We start from the raw sequence: 21,049 nt of genomic DNA, 5'->3' as shown, positions 1-21,049 counted from the left end.
CCCAGAGGATTCCTTTTTGGGAAAGTAAGACAAAGGGAGCTAACCAAAGCCAAGCACAATGCACTGAAATCTTAGCAAGCATAACTATAGCCACCAGTTATCTGGGCATGTCACAAGATATCCTTTTCTCTCCCTTGCTGGAGGAAGATTCAATTCCACAGCTTCACTTTAGCATTCGGCTTATGATAAGGAATCCTTGCAACCCCCACAAGACACATTTTTGTCCCAAACTCAATTCTAAGCTTTGGATCAAAGCCTTAAAATAGAAAACTGGATCTAAGGGATCCAGAAACAGATGATAACAGAGGTTAAAAGGCACAATACAGGTGAGCGTGACTGATTCCCGCCAATTAAGCCTAGCTTCTCATTCCATGGATAAAGGTCACGCTAATATCCATGGCATAAACGAGGTCTAGGGAATTCAAGGCTACTGAGAGCAGGGATGATAGGTCATACGTGGGTAAGAGCAGACACTCCCATCCCCTAGGCCCCTCTGTTAACATGGTTGAAAGCCACTTTAACACCCATGGGTGGCACCCTGTTGTGGTCACCAAGACTCGGGAGCACAAGGACAGAGGAAAGAAATAGGAAAGCCTCATTTTCCCTCTTCATGTGCCCTGGGTATTTGCTAGGAAGAGAAAGGAACCAGGGACACCTGCTCCCCTCTTTCTAGAGAGTAGTCATTCATCTTTAGTCTGTACCCCTTTTGGATGCATCCTGAAGCCCTGGGACTCCTCTGAAAAAATTTCTTCTTCTTTCCTTTATTTTTGTCTATCCCTTTCACTGATAGATAATTGTGTCTCCAAACTACAGGACACTCCCCTCAGATGCATCCTCCAAAATGAGAAGAGTTAATTTCCCAAACCTTAAACTGGTTGGCTTAGAATTCAGCTCCGGGGAAGGGAACCCAGAAGCCTAACATGCTGACAAAAGGGTAAAAGTTTTTTTTACCGGTCAGGCTTTTGGCACCCCTCTCCTTGTGCAAACTGGTAGAAGGCCTCAGGATTTTTGAACTGTCCTTACCCCTCACTTATTCCATTTCTATATATGTTTTCTAATATCCCAGTTTGTCTCTTCTCACCTTCACTCCAAACCATCATGCAACCAAAGCCTTTGTCTATGGCTCCTTTTGCCAGGAACCCTTAGAAAGGTCTCTGAGGGAGCTCTGACTGCTATTTCCCTAAAATAGCGCCCCCTGTCAGCAGGAAGCAGTGAAGATCTGTCTTTATCCTTATCCTTATCCTTCTTATCCTTATCCTTATCCTTATCCTTATCCTTATCCTTATCCTTATCCTTATCCTTATTCTAAGGGCAGTTAGAGGTACTTCTTTAGAGGGGGGAATGATACAGATGGAAGCAGCCAAGGGTTTCCCTGGTGAAGCCCCACCCTCAAGCCTAAAACAGCTCAAAGGCTGAAAAATCAGACTGCTGGTCCTGGAGAATCTCCAATCGGCCTGAGCTCTAGGGGGATGGGGTAGAGCCTTGGGAAGTTCATACTGTTTGCAGGGGGTAGGAGCCTGGCCTCTCCTTTTCCTGTGTGGTAACCTGGGATTCAATGTGTGAGATGGGGGTCTGTTAACAGGAACCCCTCTGTTTTGCTGAGTTTTTTCCTTTTCACCCAGTAAATTCCATTCCCCCTCCCCCTTCAAAGTGTCTGCAAGCTTAATCTTTCCTGGTCATGTGACAGGAACCCAGTTTTTTTCTACAACTCGAGCCACTGTTGTATTTATGTTTTTATTGACTCCCCAAAATAATCTAGCAAGGTAGGTTTTATAATCTTAATTCTAACAATAAGTAAACTGAAGCACAGACAGTGCTAGAAAAATGGCCCAAGGTCAACTCAACTGGCAAACCAGAGTTGAGTTTTTTGTTTGTTTGTTTTTGAGACAGAGTCACTCTGTTGCCCAGGCTGGAGTGCAATGGTGCTATCTTGGCTCACTGCAACCTCTGCCTCCAGGGCTCAAGCGATTCTTCTCCCTCAACCTCCCAAGTAGCCAGGATTACAGGCACACACCACCATGCCCAGCTAATTTTTGTATTTTTAGTGGAGATGGAATTTCACCATGTTGGCCAGGCTGGTCTCAAACTCCTGACCTCAAGTGATCTGCCCGCCTTAGCCTCCCAAAGTGCTGGGATTACATGCATGAACCAGCATGCCCAGCCATTGCTGAGATTTAAACTACATCTTTCCTAATCCAGTACCTGTATATTCAAACCAATTTGTCCAATTTCATTTTCCAACAGTTAGTGGGTAGATTTAGTCTGTGAATGAGGCCCCGGGAAAACCTTTATATGAAAGCTTCATGTCAGCTCTAGAAATCACCACCTCCTGGCCAGTGTATTCTCACTTATTAATTATATATTTTATATATAATGAATTCATTATCAAGTGTGGGTGAAAGGAGGGGAACTCTATCGTATAATTGCGGTAAACTTGTGGTCAGCAAAAACACACAGAAAACTGACACATGAGTTAGTGTATTCTATTTTCCAGTTCAGTTTTATGAATTTTAAAAATTTAAACTGCCTGTCAGTATTTTATTTCAAAATGATCTGGATTTTGGTTATAAATCAGCAATATATATTAGGCTAAATGTCATGAAATTTGATGATAGGATAACAACAAAAGAGCTACACAAGTTTAATATGTTTGTTAATTTCTCAGTTATTTTTTGGTAGCATAATGCAATATCCTTTTATCTTAAACATTTTAATTATTAATGAATTTTAAAATCATGAGCAAAATAATTATTTTAATTTGAATGCATCTAAGTTTTTAATACATGTACAAGATCTTAACAAATAAGCATAAATCAAAAACATCAGAAATAATAAACTACATGGTCATGATGACATTAATTTTTTGAAATTACTGATTGTCAAGTTCGAGTTTTTCATTTTTAATTCATTAATCATTTCCTGAAGTTTCAAGTTAAATGTTTCAGGAATTATTTCCATAACTTCTAGAGCTAGATTCCGAATGACCTCTATATACATTAGATTTTTCTGTGCAAAGATAACCTGTAAAAGATACAAAATAATTACATGTAAACTCTTGCAAATTTTTTAAACTACCTTTTGGCAATATATGGCCCATAATTTTATTTCATTTCCTTTCTACTAATTTAGTGGTAAAATAATAAATTATACAAAGAAAAGTAAACATGGTATGTCATTCATTGCATTATTGGCAATACCATTTGGCAATATCTGACTTATCAACTTTACTTCATGTTCTTTCTATGAATTTGGTGGTAAAATAATAAATTATGCAAGAAAAAATATATATAAAATGTCATTGTTATGTTATTGGCAATAACTAATAATAACACTATACATCTATTAAACAGAATAAGTTGGATCAACTCATTTTTGGGAAAAAGCTCCAAGAAAAATTTTCACAGAATAAAGAAGACTTGGTCTGCTACTCATTGTGTGAAGGGAAGCTGCCTACTGACAGAGAATGCTGCACTAGAACCAAAGGAAAAACTTCAATTGTATGAAGTCTATAAAGTGTTTGGATATTTTTGTTACTCTAACTGATGCAGAGGTTTTTTTAAAACATAGGTTTAATTTATTCATGTTTAGTTTACTCCATTTTTATCTTTCAGACTTGATGTTTTGCTTTGAAAAACATTAATAATATAATTATGTTTTAAGTTTGGCTCAATGCTTCAGTGCATGTATGGCAAATCGGAATGATATAGTCACTTTCAAACTGGTAGATAAAGAATTCTCTGTTTTTTTTTTTACCTCACTAGAAGATCCAGCATTTGAAGGGCTAGAATAAAACCCTTCTTGCATGACTAATCGTATCGGATCAAGGGAACTGAAGTAAGCAAAACTGCTAGTAATTTCATTAATCATGGCAGGTTTTCTTTTGCAATGTCTTCATTTTCTTTAAATTTAAGAGCAAAGTAGAAAGTTTTTTTTTTGAAAAAAAATGATCTGATGAGCAAAATAAGGAATATATATTGGTATGTAGAACAAAACAAAAAAGTGTTTCAGTTGGTTTGCCAACTTCAAGTTTCAACATGGTCTCCAGATGAAAGGACAGGCCATGAGTAAGAAGATTAAAATGTGTGCTCATTAAATGGTTCTATATATCAAGAGTGATTATTGCTAAAGGAATAGAATGGATACCCACGGGAAATCTTAACTTTATTTTTGGAGTGCTGTAATGTTTATATCACTGATTTAATTATTATTTCTTCCTCTATTTGTTCAACATAATACTGATTTTTAAAAGTATCCTTTTAACGTTCTTACCTATAGATTTATCCACATTGCCAAGCATATTTAGAAGAACCAGGACTACATTCTGAAAAGCAGTAAAGTCACTGATGAAAGGGGCTACATCAGTATTAAGAAGAATTCGCGGTGGCATGCCCTTCTGGAACTTATATGATCTAATCAAGGTTGTAGGAAAGAGGACTGCAGCTAAATGATCCACAGCCAGTACCCAATTTCTCTCAAAATGTGCCTCTGCTTTAGAATAATAATCATATCTAAAAGACAAACAGAAAAGTATTTAATTATAATTAGTCACCTCAGAATTTCAAGCTCATTGCCTTCAGAAAATATTGGTTCTTGCCAACAAACTAAATTCATAATTTTATAATTTAGAAAATAGGTTTGATATTGTGATGACTTTATTCCATCCCTCAGGAGATGTGAAGATGGCTCATTAAAATTCTAAATCTAGGAAGAATCATCTCACTAATTGTTTACATTTTACATTGCATTTTATCTTCTTTAGTTCAGCACATTATACTTGAATACCACCTAATAACCAAAAGTAAGGCATTTTTAAATTATACTCTTTGCCAATGTACAGATAAATATCAAAAGTCTAAAGCAAAATTTTTGCTAGACTCAAATATCCTTTGTGAAACTGTTGATTTCTTAAAGCCAGGGGATCCCAGAAACATTGAGATTTCTAGAAAAATAGATGTCTGATTTTTACTATCTAAATTGTAAATAATTGGCATTTTTCTACCACAGGAAGCCTCGGGTAGAAAAACATCCTCTGTAGTTGTTAGAAAAGACTCTGTAATTATTAGAAAAGCCTCTGTAACTATTTGTCCCCATAATAGGTGAGAAAGTTTAGTTTCTCCTAAGAAATGGGGACAAATAATTACAATGGAAAGATTAAAGTTATATTCAGTAGTTTTAGAACTATAAAAGTCACATCTTCTGTTTCTATGAGCTGTCTAAGCATGCTAAACAACTTGTAGTTTTGCAAACAGACTTGTTCTCCCTGAGACATTGTGTAATCACTATGTGGTTCACCAGGTACGTTCTGTTTCAAGTCTCATCATAGATATTATCTTTTTCACAAAGGTGAAGGGCATTCCAGCCCACCTGAGGTGGAATCTACCACTTTCTTCTCTTCTATATTACCATAACACCATATCATCCACAAATTTGAAGATTTTTTTCTCTAGTTATATTCTATTATAATGTCTAGAAATTCGATTATCTGATTTTATTTTGACAGCAACATAGAAAAGATGCATTAAACAGAAGGTACTTGCATTATGCTTGTTGAGATTAAACTATAACAAACTATAACATAACCCAGATAATACCTGTTGTCTGTTTGACTCCTATACACAGCATGTAATAGATTGCAACCATGGCCCCAGTTCTTCACGAGTCCCTACAATTCTGTCTTCTGCTATGTAACTTTCATTACCAGTTCTTCCTACATTAGGTGATAGGCAGAAATTCCCACTCCTGACTCAGTCATGTAACTTGACTTAAAAAATACAATATTAACTATTTTGACATAGCATAAACTTGAAATGCATTTTCACAATTTGGTTATTCTTTCTGGCAATTCTGCCAGCACTATGGAAAACAACCAGGCTTGTTTGATGTAGAATGAGATGGGGAACAGAGCTGAGCTTCCCCAGTTATCCCTGCTGGAGCCAATCAAAATCGGCCAACATGAGAGTGAACCCAGGAAAGATCAGCAGAGCTGCGTATCTAAACCCCAGAAAACTGAACAATAAACACAGTTGTACAACACTGAGGTTTAGTGATTGTTGATTGGACTGCTTTCTTTCAAACAAAGCTAACTTAACTCAGGGCCACACACATAGTAAATTGCAGGGCCCTGTTTTAAACCCTGTCAATCTGCCTTTAAAACTCATGTTCTTTACTACTGCCTTTTGTCATGGTGATAATAGTTACTTTATATTGAATATTTCTCATATGCCAGCAGTACGTTAAGCATAACTTATGGATTTCTTAATTAATCCTCAAAATTGCCCTATGTGGCATGTACTATTGTTACTGCTATTTTAAAAATAAGAAAATTGAGTTTCTCCTTGTTTGAACTCCTAGGTCAAATGAGCCAGGATTTAAAACTCAGGTCTGTGGAACTTCAAAGCAAAACATCTTAATTTGTACATTATTACTTCATTTCAAGGAACAATCATTAGCCTTGAATCTTGTAATACGAATTCATAGACCTTGACAAACCAGAGACCTCATAAACAGGTAGATTAACAAATCAGAGCACATAAGCTGGCATTTGAAATCTTCCATAATAATCATATTAAAAGATTTACCTTTCGCCAATATAAGGCTTTGAAAATATTCAAATTGCCTGAGGAACTGTTATTAAACTTTCAGTGAGGTGAATTAATAGAAAACATGTATCTTTAGCTTTCTTAATAGTGCCTCTATTTATAAATTTATCCATAACACAATATTTTATTATATTCTGAACTGATCCCAATTAAAGAGACAATAGAAGGGAATTTTTAGGTAAAAGAGTTTTTTAGTAAAAATGCTGTTTTTAACAAATACTTGTACTTTTGCAACCTACCAAATCTCCATAAAAATGACAGAAGAAATAAAATCAGAACACGCGGAGAACAACAAGATTTTGGAAGCTGAAAATTGAAAAGAACTAATTGAAAAGATTTAAGAGAATCAAGAAAACTAAATTCTAAGTAAACAGAGACGAAAATAGAAAAATAATGCTGATATACTTTGTAGAATTATCCTCGATTTAAGTCTGAGTAATATCTTCTGGGTAAAAGGAGATTGCTAAAATCAGGGAGATTAAAAGACTTTAAAGAAGCAATCATATACAAAGATTTCCTTCCAGATTTCAAATAGTAGGTAACTGCCACTCCTCGCCCTGGAAAGGGTACAACAGAGGGTCCTTGAACTGTGTGAACTAAACATGGTTGAAGGTAGGAACACCACCTTGGAAACAGGATATAAGTGTAAATGATATACTGAATGCAAAGACACTCTCCCCTTGCTTCTTCCTCCTCTCTTGACTTCAATAATACTAACAGCCAGGCCTTCACTTCTGAAGCAGGTGACTGAAAGTGTCTCTTCTGGAAACTGGGTGAGCTCAAGAGAAAAGACTTGAAGTTATTGGAACCATAGTGTTGAGACAGCCAAATGCCTAGGCAGATAAAAAGGGGACCCCAGAGATCCTCCAACCTGCCCCACAAGTGTTTACATCAGATGCTTTTGTGCAGATGAGGAAACCTGCCCAGGGCCTTGTCTGAGCATGCCCGCTCGCTCACTGGCAGCATGGAGTGGAGCCACAGGGAATTTGCACCTTACACAGGGGAGGAGCCTGCTCTTTTCAGCTAGAGTTCAAACTGTGAAGTAGGAAACCTGCTAGCAGGACTCTCTCTTGGTTTGCTGAGAATTATTTTTCTTTTTTCCTTTTTGCCCCATAAATTCCATTCCCCTCACCCTTCGAAGCATCTGTGTGCCTGACTTTTCCTGGTCGTGTGACAAAAAACCATTTTTTTTTTTCTACAACAGTGTCGATAGTTAAAAGATTACCTAAACAACCCAGCAAGATTACTCTAGAGGTATGTTCTTAGTAGAAAACTTCCACTCACTCAGTCAGAACTTCTAAGTGCTTCTTTTTAAATTTGAGTAGACAGTCAAGTATTACCAGATACCAGAGGAAAGCCTTTAAGATGAATGTGAGACACCAAAACAAAATACACCTCCAGCAACCCCCAGAAGCACCAAGTGACCAAGCAAAGGTCCTTTCTAGGGCTCACTGTGCACATTCATCTCTTACAGCAACTGGGGTGTGCGTGTGTTCTTTCTTAGATTCAAGCTCCATGAACATGCGTTTTAAGCTCTTTGAATTCATCTGAGCATTTTTTTGATCTGGACCATATTTAAAAGTCATGACAGAAACAGGAGTGGGTCCTATAGGGAAGCCTCAGGTGTCTGACTGGGTCGGACAGAAACTGGACTGCGTTCAGAAGGTAGGTCTGGTTACCAAAACATAGGAAATCAATGAGTTCATCTGGATCCAAAGATTCTGGAACTCCTCCATCTGGAACTTCAGCAATTTAATGTTTAAAAAAAAAAAAAGAACTATGGATCCAGAAGCTATGCTTTTCTAGAGAAATGGGTGAATCTTCCCAAAGGTAACTTACAATTACAGTGGCCACAGTGAGGAAACTCCTTACAAAATGCAAACAGGTGATTGTCTTCATAATTACAACAGCTCCAGGGACAAAAAAGACTTATTCATACCTATTTTGAAACCCAAACCAAGGGAGGCCCAAACTAAAGAAACTTGTGAATTTGGATGTCTGCTTTTATTGTAAACAGCCAAGCCATTGGAGAAAAAAAATTGTCTATTTTTACACCAGCCATCTGATGAATCCACTCCCTTTGTCTGTACTGTTTCCCCACCAGAAGAAACCACAAAGGCTTCACTTTTGGCATAATAATCAACCATTCCCTCAGAAAGAAAATCTATGAATGGTGGATTTGGGGGGAGGAGGGGGTTCATATCAAATCTGAAAAGTCCCTGTGTTCAATCCTGTCTAATTGACACTTTGACCATTTTCAGAAAAACATTTGTAAGAATTAGCCCTCTCTGTTTTTTCAGTTTGACCCTGCTTCTCCCATGGTGGCTTCTCAGTGAACTGAAACCTTGCTTCTAAAACCCCTGCTCATTACACGCGCTGCCAATTCTGTTTACCTCTTTCTTGCTGTCATAATCTTTGCTATACCCCAAAAACTCTTGGAAAAACAACAACTACTTATTGGTCTGTCATTCAATTGTGAAAACACACTAACCTAAAAGATTAATTAATCTGTGACTATAAGATTAGAAGTTTCTGTGCTGAGTACAGGCATAAAAAAATTCTTGTGTAGTAAGAAAAAATTACATCTATAAGGAAAATCTTAATTTGTAAGACTGTCTCCTTTTCTACACTGGGAACAAAAGGAGGACTAGGTCACTAGAAACTGTTACAATGAAAAAGGCCTTGGTTTAAATCTACATAACAAGCCTTGCCTTTGTTTAAGGTACTTTTCCTGGCCATTGTATCTTAACTGGGCCTTTACCTATACCCTTATTTCTCTGTTGAGGCAAATGATGTTATTTAAACTTGAAGTCTAAGCTCTTTACCTCTGAAATGTAAATTTTCTACCTGACCTTAAGTAAGAGACATTCCTTTGGAAATGCAAATTTAGAGAGAGCTAAGGAAAAAAAAAAAGGAACTATTTGGAAATTTGTAAGTGAACATTTCTAAAAGTTTTATCTTTTTCTTCTCTCTCTCTCTCTCTCTCACACACACACACACACACACACATACACACACACATAAAGGAGGGTTTTGGCCATATGGGCAGATAGTCTTGCTTCATTGGCCAGAAAAAGACAATTTTGGATCCAGATATTCTTTAATAAATTAATGAGCTTGTATTACTGTACCTGGCACATGTCTAAAACTTTTAGAATAAAATCATAATGATATGAACAGCAGGCAGGGAAATACTGGATAGAAGAGGGCAGTTCCCCAGCAAAGTCCTCACCAGTAAGCCTGGGCCCATGGCCCTAAATGAGAACTTCACATCTCTGCTTTCCTACCCAAATGTTGCTTTTTCCAAAACTACTCTGGCCCTGCAGGTCCCCCATCCCATACCCATAAAAACCCCAAACTCCAGTGGTAGAGGAGCAGAGTGGTGTGGCAGAGACCACATATTGTAACAAGAAAATATGAGACAGGAATGAGACATCAATCAAATACCTTTGAGAAATACATTTGTTTGGTCCAGAAAGGCGGGAGGATTCGAAATACGGGGGTGGGGGTGGATCCAGGCTATAGGAAAATTTAAACATTTTCTGGTCGACAATTGTTTGAGTTTGTCTAAAGACCTGGGATTAATGAAAATGTTCAGGTTAAGATAGAAGAGTGTGGTGACTACGGTACTTTTGAAGTCTCATAGAGGCTGCTTTAGAGAAAATAGATGACAAATATTTCCTATTCAGACCTTTAAAAAGTGCTAGACTCTCAGTTAATCTCTTCAGGATTGGGAGGGCCTGGAAGAAAAAGATCTAGCTATGTTAACAGAGATTCTTTACAAACACAAATTTCCCCCAAGAAGGACAGCTTTGCAAGGCCATTTCAAAATATGTCAAAGAAACATGTTTTGGGGCAAAATATTTTGATTTTCTTCTTTGTCACATATGCCATAGTCAGATTGGAAAGTAAGTAATGATATATAGGGTTAAATAAAACCCATCTGATGAGAATTTATGGTTTGTAGGGCATGACTCCCCAGACCCCTTAGGTAGGAATTTGAGCAAGATTAAAAAAATTAAAGCTTAGTCTTCAATAGAGATAATATTTTGCCTCTTCTACAGTTTTTTATCGCAGAGGGACCAAAGGTATTTGGAGCTGTTAATAAACATATTTTGTGCCACACTGACAAATTTACCATGAGAAAACACATGCTTCTAGAAAGTATAATTCATAGATTTATCAGTCTACAGATTACTGGTACAACAGTTCACAATTGCTTGTTTCCTAGTGTTCACTGGAAATTAAGGTTAATAAGAGTTAAGATTCTTAATTATATATAATTGAAATCACTAGAAATAAGGAAAACAAAGCTATATGCAAGTAGGCAGGTAAAATGTGCTTTTGGTAAGAAAAGCTATAATATATGAGGATGTTTTGTTTTGTTCAAGAAAAAGAAGAGCAAATTTTATCCTGGTATAGAATGACCGGTTGTTCCAAAATGAGAAGAGAAGAAGTATAGGACAAAAACTGAATGTATAAGAAAGTTATAAAAGGTGTATGAAAGACAAATCTTGTGAAAAAAAATTTTGTGTTGATCAAGTTGGCTAAAATTAGAAGAGAATTGTTTATACGTTTTCTAAAAATTGAGCATTAATATCAAAGGTACACTGATGCAAAACTAGAATTTGTTTCCCTGTGTTAAGGCAAGGTTTTCTTGGAGTATTAGTCTGTTTTTAGTAGGACATTGCGAAAAGTTTTTCTTTACCCTTGAAGTAATTGTCCTAGAAAACAAAGATTCCGCATTTTACTAAGATAATTTCCTATGCTTCATGTTGTCTTCATTAGGTTTTTTGATCGTTTAAACGACTGAGTCCTCTCTATAAAAGATCGAAGGTTTTTCTATAACTATGTAATTTTTCTGTATTTGCCTTTAAAGTCTTTAAATTATCACTCTGATTAAAATGAATGACTATTATTTCCAACTGATCTGTGATCCTATTTTGATCAAGTATTTTAAACATTTTATATTTTTGACAAGCTTCCAAAAAATCAAATTCTAAATCAAGTATTTTTATTGACCTTAAATTAATTTTGGGGCTTTGCAGATGGGCCTTTGGAACATCTCAAAAGGATATCCGTCCTTATAAAAAGAGAGATGTTAAAGTAATTGGGCCTATTTGATAAATAATATGGAAAGCCTTGTCAAATAATAAGTAATGTTAAACCTTCTTTAAGTTGTATTTGTATGGATGTGTTATTAATATGTGTTCCAGAAATTTTATGAAATTCCTAGAAATCTGACCATCCCATTGGACCAAATGAGAATTCCCAGAACTGTTATGAAGAGACTGATTGATTCATAAAACATCTAACCCAACATCAAGTAGAAGAAGAATTAATTGGTTACTAAGAAAATGCTTTGGCAGATTTTCATGCTATGTCAGCCAGAACTGAAATTGTTTAGATAAGCAGTTTGAACAAATATCATGAGATTGACTCAAGTCAAATTACCTATGATAACCTATTTAATAAGCAAGCTATTAACCTGATTTGGAAATACAAAACTGATTTTTTTTTTTTTTTTTTTTTTTTTTGGAGATGTAGTCTCACTCTGTCACCCAGTCCCCAGTCTCTGGAGTGCAGTGGCGCAATCTCAGCTCACTACAACCTCTGCCTCCCGGGTTCAAGCAATTCTTCTGCCTCAGCCTCCCAAGTAGCTGGTACTACAGGCCCGCACCACCACGCCTGGCTAATTTCTGTATTTTTAGTAGAGATGGGGTTTCCCATATTGGCCAGGCTGGTCTCGAACTCCTGACCTCGTGATCTGCCTGTGCTGGCATCCCAAAGTGCTGGGTGTGCCAGCCAAAACTGACATTTAAAAAAATATAAATTCAATGTTAAATATGGACTCATGGAAAGCACAGATGGCCTCCTAGTCCTTCCTGGGTCCTAAAAGCTTCCATTATTAAAAGCTCTATACTCATCATGGAAGAGATAAAATAATCCAAATTATGAGGAAAATATTGGTGGAGTGACTATTCTGAAATGCCTTATCACTAATATTTGGTTTGTTAAACTGATAATGCTGGTAAGGCAATAAAAACCTCAAGTGATACATTTTTGGCACATGCTGGATCATTTGAACACCTACAGACATATTTAATTCAATTGCCAACTTCAGTGCATATTTCCTGGTTTTATAAGTGCTTTTCTATGTGGGAAGGCCAATGCTACAACAATAGTGAAAAGGTTATTAGAAAATGTCCTTATAGGGCATTCCTGGAAACATCTCTAGCAATATAGGCACTCATTTTACCAGAAAAGTTATAAAACAGTTTAGAAAGGTATTACAAACACAATGGCATTAGACAAAGTTAATAGAATTTGTTGGATTGTGTTGGTCAAAGGTCCTACTGATTGATAGCAATCAAATCCACTCCTATAGGAAAAGACAGATTTCATAAAAAGACTCTTTATGGAGTAGTTTTTGGAAGGCCTATGTCTCTAATAATAAAATCTCATATATCTCATGTTCTTCTAAACTCTGATATGACTCAAAATTGTGAGGCTTCAGTGCATTTTGCCAAAGCATATTTTCACCAGATAAAAGAAGCCCTTTGCGGCCCACCAGCTGATAACAACCAGATCTTCCATGATCTAGAACCTAGAGATCAGTTCTTTCGGAAACGACACCAAAGAAAGACTGCCCTTGAACTCCATCAGAAGGGACCACACCAAGCTCTTTTTTGCAGCACAACTTCAGAGATTTGAGTCTTGGATCCACGTTTCTCAACTCGAGAGAGCCCCTCCAGACCCCTGGGACTGTACATCCATTGGAGACCTCCAGGTAAAGCTTACTAGGAACATTTTTTTTCCCCAGAAGAAGATGGCATCCTTGATCTAGACAGCTTTCCCAAGATCATGAATAAAGTCTTTTCTCCTCTGTCAACATGAAGTCTTTTCTCCTTTTCCTTTTTGACCCATGTTTCTTTTCTGTTTATACATGGCAATATAATGTGATAATGAAGATTTCATACTCAATTACTTCTACATGGAACTTAACTGAGTATTGCATATGTCATGTTAAACCTAAATCCTCACATGATCTTAGAGATACTCTGCTCTGGTTCACCCCATAAGAAATTTCATTGATATTCCATGTGCAACATCTAGTTCTTTCTAAACAGCTAGACTTTTAGACTCAAATATTCAGATTGCCTGTTTAAATCTAACAGTAGGCAAAACCTATAATGAGAGTTTGGTAGTTAAATTAAGCCAGAATTGAATTTGAAAAACAAAAGGAAGATAATTCGACGTTTGTAGGCAAATTTATAACCCTAATCCTTTAGTTGTTAGTATCTTCTAACCATACAATGATTAAAAAATGAGGCCTTAGACAAATATTACTAATGCTGACTCACAATGCACAAGGCATCTCACACAGGAGACTATCTGTAGGGTTCTTCCAAAATATATTTTTATTTGTGGAGGATTTAACAACCAACCATATATATGGGCAAATCCATGTCTCAATAATTACAAAATAAGGAGCCACTGGCAATTAAGGGATTCCAAGAGTACTCCTGTCACTCCATAACTAATTGGAAACTGTATATTGGTCTGCAACTCTTAATTTGAACTACGGAATAAAGAGGAATTTACCAGCAGATATGAATTCTTCTTAATGGGTATTGTTGGGTAGAAAATTCCTCCCCTGGCTTTGTATAAATGTAAAGGAGGTTGTGCTTAGAAATATGTCTCATACATTAGTTACTACAGCTGACTCTACTGCAAAGGCTATAATTGTCCAGCAAACTTCTTTAGATTTTCTTGCTAAAGGTATATTAGGTAACTGGATTGCTTTGACTACCTTTAGGGAGGAATATGTGCGCTAGCTAACACTCCCTGCTGTACTTAAGTAAATTCATGTAGGGTAGGAGCTCAGTTGTAAGAAATCAACAAACAAGCTAATTGGTTAAAACAAGTAGATTTTTCTTCTGGCTTATTATTTATATATTTGATTTATGTTGGTTCAGTTCAGGGAGGTTCCTTCAGTCTCTTAGTATCAGCCTCCTGACAGCCATCATAATAGTCTCCCTGGTGCACCTTAACCTCCCCAGAGTCTTAAATCCTCTTATGCAGCTATTCATTCTATGTCAAATGGTCTCTTTAAAATTAGAATAATGAAAACATAAAGAGAACATAAATAACCAGTCAACTGTCCTGATTTGTGAACTGTGAATTCCATACTGATACCAACGATGAAAGTGACAGAGAGTGGTGTCAATGCCCAAGGTTTTGGTCAACCTCTCAAAATTGAGAGGCAGACCAAAAGGTGGGGAATTGTTAAATTAAGTTGGCCTAAAATTGCCACTATATGTAGCAAACTGCAACTTAATGTAGTTTGTAAACAAACTGCAACCGAACTTCAGAGTATTTTCTTGTAACAAATATGAGTCTCAGCCAATCATAGCAGCTGAGCTTCAGCCAATCGCAGGCTGCCAACTGATCAAACCATGCCTATGTAAGGCAAATTTCTCATCACACTATGTCCAAATAAGGCAAATCTGAGCTGTAACCAATCAAGGTGTTTCTATATGTCACTTTCTTTTTCTGTCTATAAATACTGCCTGCCCACATCACTGGGTGAAGCTCTCTGAACCTCTACTTGTTCAGGATGATGCTGATTTATGAATCATTCATTGCTTAAGTGAATTCTGCTACATTTATCTTATCTGTAGTTTGTCTTGTAACAGTGTCTATGATTAAATAATAAAGGTCATCTACATATTTATATTTTATTTTGTTTTCTGCAATTAGGAAAATGTGTTGCCTGTTGCTTGTTTGTTTTTTCATGAAAGGCTTTTTTTCTCAAAATTTTCCCCTTCTTCATAAAACACTTTTCTAAGCCTGATCATGTTAAAATATTTACACATCCTCACTATAATCTCCAATGGTTAGGCTTATTATTTAATATAAAGATTGAAAAACACTCTAGAAGAAGAATAAAAATATATAAATAATGCCCAAAATTATTTATCATATCAGATAAAGATACTTTAAAGATTCATTCTTACCTGTCTTCAAAACTTTTGATATTATCTGCCAAGGTTGAAGTGTGTGCAGCCCATAAGTACTTCAACAGATCATCAAACTTACTAAAAGGTGACTGCAAATACTAAGGTAAAGAGGTCAAATTTATTAATATTTGAGCAACTATACAACCCTTATCCCTGAAATTTAGTCATGTTCAGATATATTTTAGCAATATTGTACATAAAAGAAGAATTTTATTTCTAAGAAAAAGTATATATATGGCCTTAATGCCTAACATTCTTTAAAGAACACAAAAATATTCATTAGTTTTAATAATGGCATATGCATCTATAAGGATTGAACTTGAAGTATTTTCAGAGTTTATATTTCATACTGATCAGGTCTTTATTTTTTCCTATTAACACTGTTAAAAGTACCATAAAATCGTGAGTAAAATTTCTTCTTAAAATGTTTCATTAGATCTAAACTAATGCAATAATCTACTAACATACTAGTAAATTTATCTTTTCTTCATTGATTTTAGTCAAATTTCTTCCAATATCCTAGTGGACATCAAGATTCAATTAATCAGAATAGCCTATTAACCATTCAGCAAAATATCCTGTATGCTCACCATTTTTGTATAATGTATTTGAGGCAAGAAGAATGGATAGATTTATGTTAATGCTGTATTGAGGCAGTAGGTGTTAATGACTTATAACACTCTACAATATATTATTAATATATCATGCATAGCAATTTACATTTGCATACTAGGGAACATATTATGCAATGCACAAAAAAATCCTGGACGATATTATATGACAAAATAAACTCTCTTCCTATCTCCTAAGAGTATAAAGAAGGAACCTGGTAAAAGGTGTTCCACTTGTTCATTGTCTCAGGGAAGGATGAACGACAGCTAGAAACATCATAACAAAACTTCCTCTCATTCTTGGGTGGGGGCAAAAGCCTGACTTGGTCTGATGATATCCCCATTATACCAGAATCAACCGCAGCAAGAAAGGGTAATGAAGACAGAAAATAATTCAAATCTGTAAGAACAAAAGATTTATTATTACTACAAGCACTAACAAATTTCAAAGAGGATATTTTTAAGGAAGGCATAAGTCATAAAAAATTTCACAGACCCAGAAACATGATAAAAGCTAAACATCAGGACAAAAATATTGAACAAAAATCCTCCTAAGGGTCAAATATATAACTTTGATTGCATTTCTGTTAATAACCCTATAGTCATAAATATATAACATATTGGCTAAAGTAGTCAACTATATTTTAAAACAAAAAGTAATTTTAATGGATATCATAATATTAATTTTTCAAAGCATTAAGTAAAAATGGAAGAAAGCTATCAACTTTTCCACAAAATGGTACAAAACCTCTCATTATGGTTTTATTGTGAATTGTACTTGTATTTTTACCTAAAATATTTTAACATGATTATAGCTTTGGTAAATGAATGTTTTCTATTTTATACACATAAGTTTAATTTGTAACCATGATATCACTAAATTTTTATCTTATTTTATCCTTTAAAGCACAAATTTTGGGTAAGTTTTGACAATAGATCATTGGATAATTAGACTGACAATCAAGACTATTTTCACATTTTAAAAAATTTTACCTATATATAACCTATTCCAGCAGACTCAGACATTTTCATTTGTTGGATATTAGGCTTATACTGATTTCCACTAGAAATCAGTGATGTAGAATATTTCATCCTAGACAGGCATTTGTGAATGGAATCCTATGCCACAGTGTAGCAGGCTAATCCTCCAAACTACTAAACCAATCTAAGAATAACAAACTCTGAATTCTAGATCTGTGGCCACTACTATTTGTGAATCTTTTAAAAGAACAACTAGGGGTAGTAAGAGGAAAATGCTTAAGGATACATATGATGTGTGTTGCTCTGAAAAAGTGAAATTTAATGTGGCCATGTTTCTAACTACTGGGAAATACCTCTAAGGATTTGAGGTATAAATTGTTTTCATTACTAAAGCATAAAATTAAATGAAAGAATTAGAAAATACCTTCTGGTTATTTTAGCATTAAGTATATGATTAAAGCCTGAGATTACTGATTGGTATAATGAATTGCAGTAGGCATTAATCTCTGGCATGTTTATGGGTTTCAATATTAACCACATCTGGTCTGAGCAAAATGAAAAACATCATTTGTCTTGGTGTGTCACTTCTCATCGTTACTTATTCTGGAGATTCTTTGTCATCAACTGGACCTCCCACCTAACTACCAGAGCTGGCCCCTCAGAGGCCACTGCTTTTGCAGAACCTTGTTTTCCTCCTTCTGTGAAAAGCTGGATATGTCCTAAGGAATCATTATTGACATTGTGGCTGTTAAATCCCTTAATGTGACCTAAAGGCCATAAGGTACACGGTGAAATAGATTCCTTTTTAAAATAGGAACAGGATTGTTTTAGTTCTGTCTCTGTCCCTAAGATTTTAGGTTTGAATGCTTTCTTTCAGGAAAGGTTAATATCTGTTTTGCCACTTAAACGAACATACCAGCCCACCAACTGTCCACAGAGATGCACATATGATCTCCAGATTCATAGCCACAGTTTGTCCTTCGGGTTGGATCAGCTAATCTGCCTGGAGGAGAGAGGATGCACAGTTGTATTTCTTATACACATTTTGAAACTGGCTGTAACTATTGTTTAACCACATAGATTTTGCTTGTAGATACAAAAGCATTTATTTCTGAATGATATGTGTTTGTATTCCCATCATTCTTTATCTTTTATTTTTTAGTTTCTAATAAATTTCTTTTCTTTTCCTTAACAACAACACAGTTTTCTACTTTTGAATTATAGGTCCTAAATATTATTTGCTTTTGTAAGGATTCTCTCTTCTATTTCCTCCTCTACCTTGTAATCGAAACTATGAAGCAATATGCATACAGATGAAAAGAGATGATTGAGAGTCAAAACAAACCCCTGCTCCACCGCTTACTAGCTTGACTTTATCTAAATAACCTCTAATGCCTTAGTTTTCTCATCTATGACATGGGGATAATAATATTAACTACATTATAAGGTTGTGATGTGAGGTAAGAAAAAGCACCAAAAGTGTTTCACCTGTAATATGCATTATGTAAATATTAGAAAATAATCATCGTTTTTCTTCCAAATGAAATTGCTCTTTTCTTACCCTCTCTCTCACACACAATAGTTTCTTTATTGGCTGTGTTATCAGTTGGGAATGGGCAACAGGCACCACTCTTTCTCATGAGCTTCTATCAACCAGAACAAAAGTATCTTTCAATTCATGCACATTTTATCCCAAAATGTAACTTCTGTCTATACACTATAAGGTACCTTATTTCCAAGAGGAAGCAAACATTTTATAGAGAAAGATCTTCATGAACAATGTGACGCTTCTTTATAACCTCATATCATAATTAGAACTTTAAGAAATTCAAACTAATTTGACATCACTTTGTATATCCCCTTGACTGTTTTGTTCATCTCATTGCTTAGAAAGCAGTGTGGCACTTAGTAGAATTTCAACAAATATTTGTGAAATGCTCAATAGATGAGATGTGATGTCTTTTCATAGTTGATAACTATGTCTTATGCCTCATTGAAGTTTCTAATAATAACACACAACCCACAAAAAAGGATTTGTGGATAAGGAGAAGGATGGGTAGAAAAACAATGATTATAAGGGAAAAGAGAACAAGATAAAGAATCAATTTTTAAAAACACAGTAGGATATATACAGAGTCCAATTTCCCAAATACTTCATAGGTCTATTGGTAGATCATTACAATGAAAACAAGAGTCATTCTTACCTGTCCTGTATTGCCAGCCATACTGCAGAGGCAATCCCCATAAAATATTTTGTTCATTTTCTGGTGCAAATTTTGCAAAATACCTGGCTGTCTGGTTCAATATGATTTTATACATCCCCATTCTCTCAAGGTATACCCAGGGATTAATAATGTACATGCTGTTCTCCACCCTGTAGTCACTGAGCTGACCAGGACTCTCCTTCCACAGAGGGGGCTCTATATCTGAGAGATTGGAGATCTCTGCTAAGGAAGCAGAAAAGGAACCAACTAGTACACAAACCCAGGAAGGAAAAAAAGCCATTGTGCCAGAGCTGGGGATTGAGATTGTAGCAGGGCTTTTATTGGAGAATGGAAGAGGAAGTCATGATATTTGCTTACCTCACAGCATATCAACACTTTGCTTTTTTGTTTTCCTGGATAGGGTGAAAATGTAGAAGAAATTGATGTATTAGCTAACATTCAGGACAATTAAATTTTCCAGCCTCTCCAGTGTCAGAATACTGTGTCAGAACCTAAATACAAGGTTAGGCTCGTTTATAACGTATTAGATAAAACTATTCATCAACAAAAACCTTCCAGAAGTTTCCCAGGCTACATTGTGGTTACAAAATACATCACAAATGGCTTTAGAATGCTTCCCTCTCATAAAAATATTTTAACATATTTCATGGAAAATAATAAATAGCTGAAGATGGAAATACTAGGATTTATAATAATCTGCAAATGTGTACTAAAAAACATATGTGATCCAGTTGTAATACAACTTTCTGCTTCAAGAAAGAAGCTTAAAGAATATCCAACTAGCTCAATTCAATAATGAAAGTCAGCCTGCTGGAAAAAAACCTGCTAGTTAATTCTTAATATCTATTTTTCATTCTTTATTAGTAAAAGAATCATAGAATTTTAGCTGGGAATATGGTCTCCCAGAATTAAGGCTAAATTTCCAATTTGCTTTGCACAAGCAACCATGTGACTAAGTGTGGACCACAGAGACATAAACAGAAATAGTGTCCACAATTTCTGGAACATGTACTAAAATGAAGGGCACATGTCAATTCCTCCTCCCTTCCTCCATATTGTGGCTTGGATTATTGATGTGATGATTGAAATTCAATTCTGACCCCTAAACGCAAGGCGCTATCTTAGGGATGACAGAATGCAAAGCTGGAGGTGGCTTGAGTCCCAGAGGGCTGTGGAGTCAGGAGATGTCCTTGAATTCCTATATCTGAGTTTTACCTGAGCAAGAAACACCCTGGTCTCTTGCTTCAACCACTGTTATTGAAGTTTTATTCACACATAGTCAAAATTCTTGCCTTATTAATAGGTAATGCATCTGAAAATCTCAATTATTCACACAATTAGATCCCTATGCTTCACAGTAGGTCAATGATACTGCTTGTTCCTGGCATGGTCCACATTAAACATCCTACAGCACGATTCCACTCTTTTTTCCTGTCATATCATTTACCAATAGCCATTTGATAATTAATAAATTTTCCAGATATATTAATATAAGAGGGAATGGTAGGAATTGCTATTATAGATCAAGAACACAATCGTTCTGGAAATTTTAAAATATATTAAATGTTTATAAGAATAAATACATGAATATGTACTGTAAGATGTGTTAC

General features: G+C 35.7%; 1 protein-coding gene across 2 annotated transcripts in view; it reads right to left on the bottom strand.

The window, feature by feature from the left end:
• Window positions 1-2,682: 2,682 nt before the first annotated feature.
• Window positions 2,683-21,049, bottom strand: part of C2H6orf58 (chromosome 2 C6orf58 homolog) — a 259,668-nt gene continuing 241,301 nt past the window's right edge. Inside the window, exons 3-8 of one of the 2 annotated variants that reach the window (XM_055263499.2) lie at window positions 19,419-19,661; window positions 18,131-18,217; window positions 16,449-16,633; window positions 15,620-15,720; window positions 4,270-4,508; window positions 2,683-3,021 (exon numbers count right to left, since the gene is read on the bottom strand). In XM_055263499.2, the coding sequence (XP_055119474.2) occupies window positions 2,942-3,021; window positions 4,270-4,508; window positions 15,620-15,720; window positions 16,449-16,633; window positions 18,131-18,217; window positions 19,419-19,575 (849 nt within the window). In that variant the 5' untranslated portion in view covers window positions 19,576-19,661 and the 3' untranslated portion in view covers window positions 2,683-2,941. Of the gene's footprint in view, window positions 3,022-4,269; window positions 4,509-15,619; window positions 15,721-16,448; window positions 16,634-18,130; window positions 18,218-19,418; window positions 19,720-21,049 lie in introns of those variants that run through there. The other variant, XM_055263493.2, reaches the window with a different exon arrangement.

The sequence above is a fragment of the Symphalangus syndactylus genome, chromosome 2 (genome assembly GCF_028878055.3).
Source record: "Symphalangus syndactylus isolate Jambi chromosome 2, NHGRI_mSymSyn1-v2.1_pri, whole genome shotgun sequence".
Taxonomy (NCBI): Eukaryota; Metazoa; Chordata; class Mammalia; order Primates; family Hylobatidae; genus Symphalangus; species Symphalangus syndactylus.
Note: the sequence above shows the minus strand (reverse complement) of the source record. Positions and strands in the feature narration are given on the sequence as shown.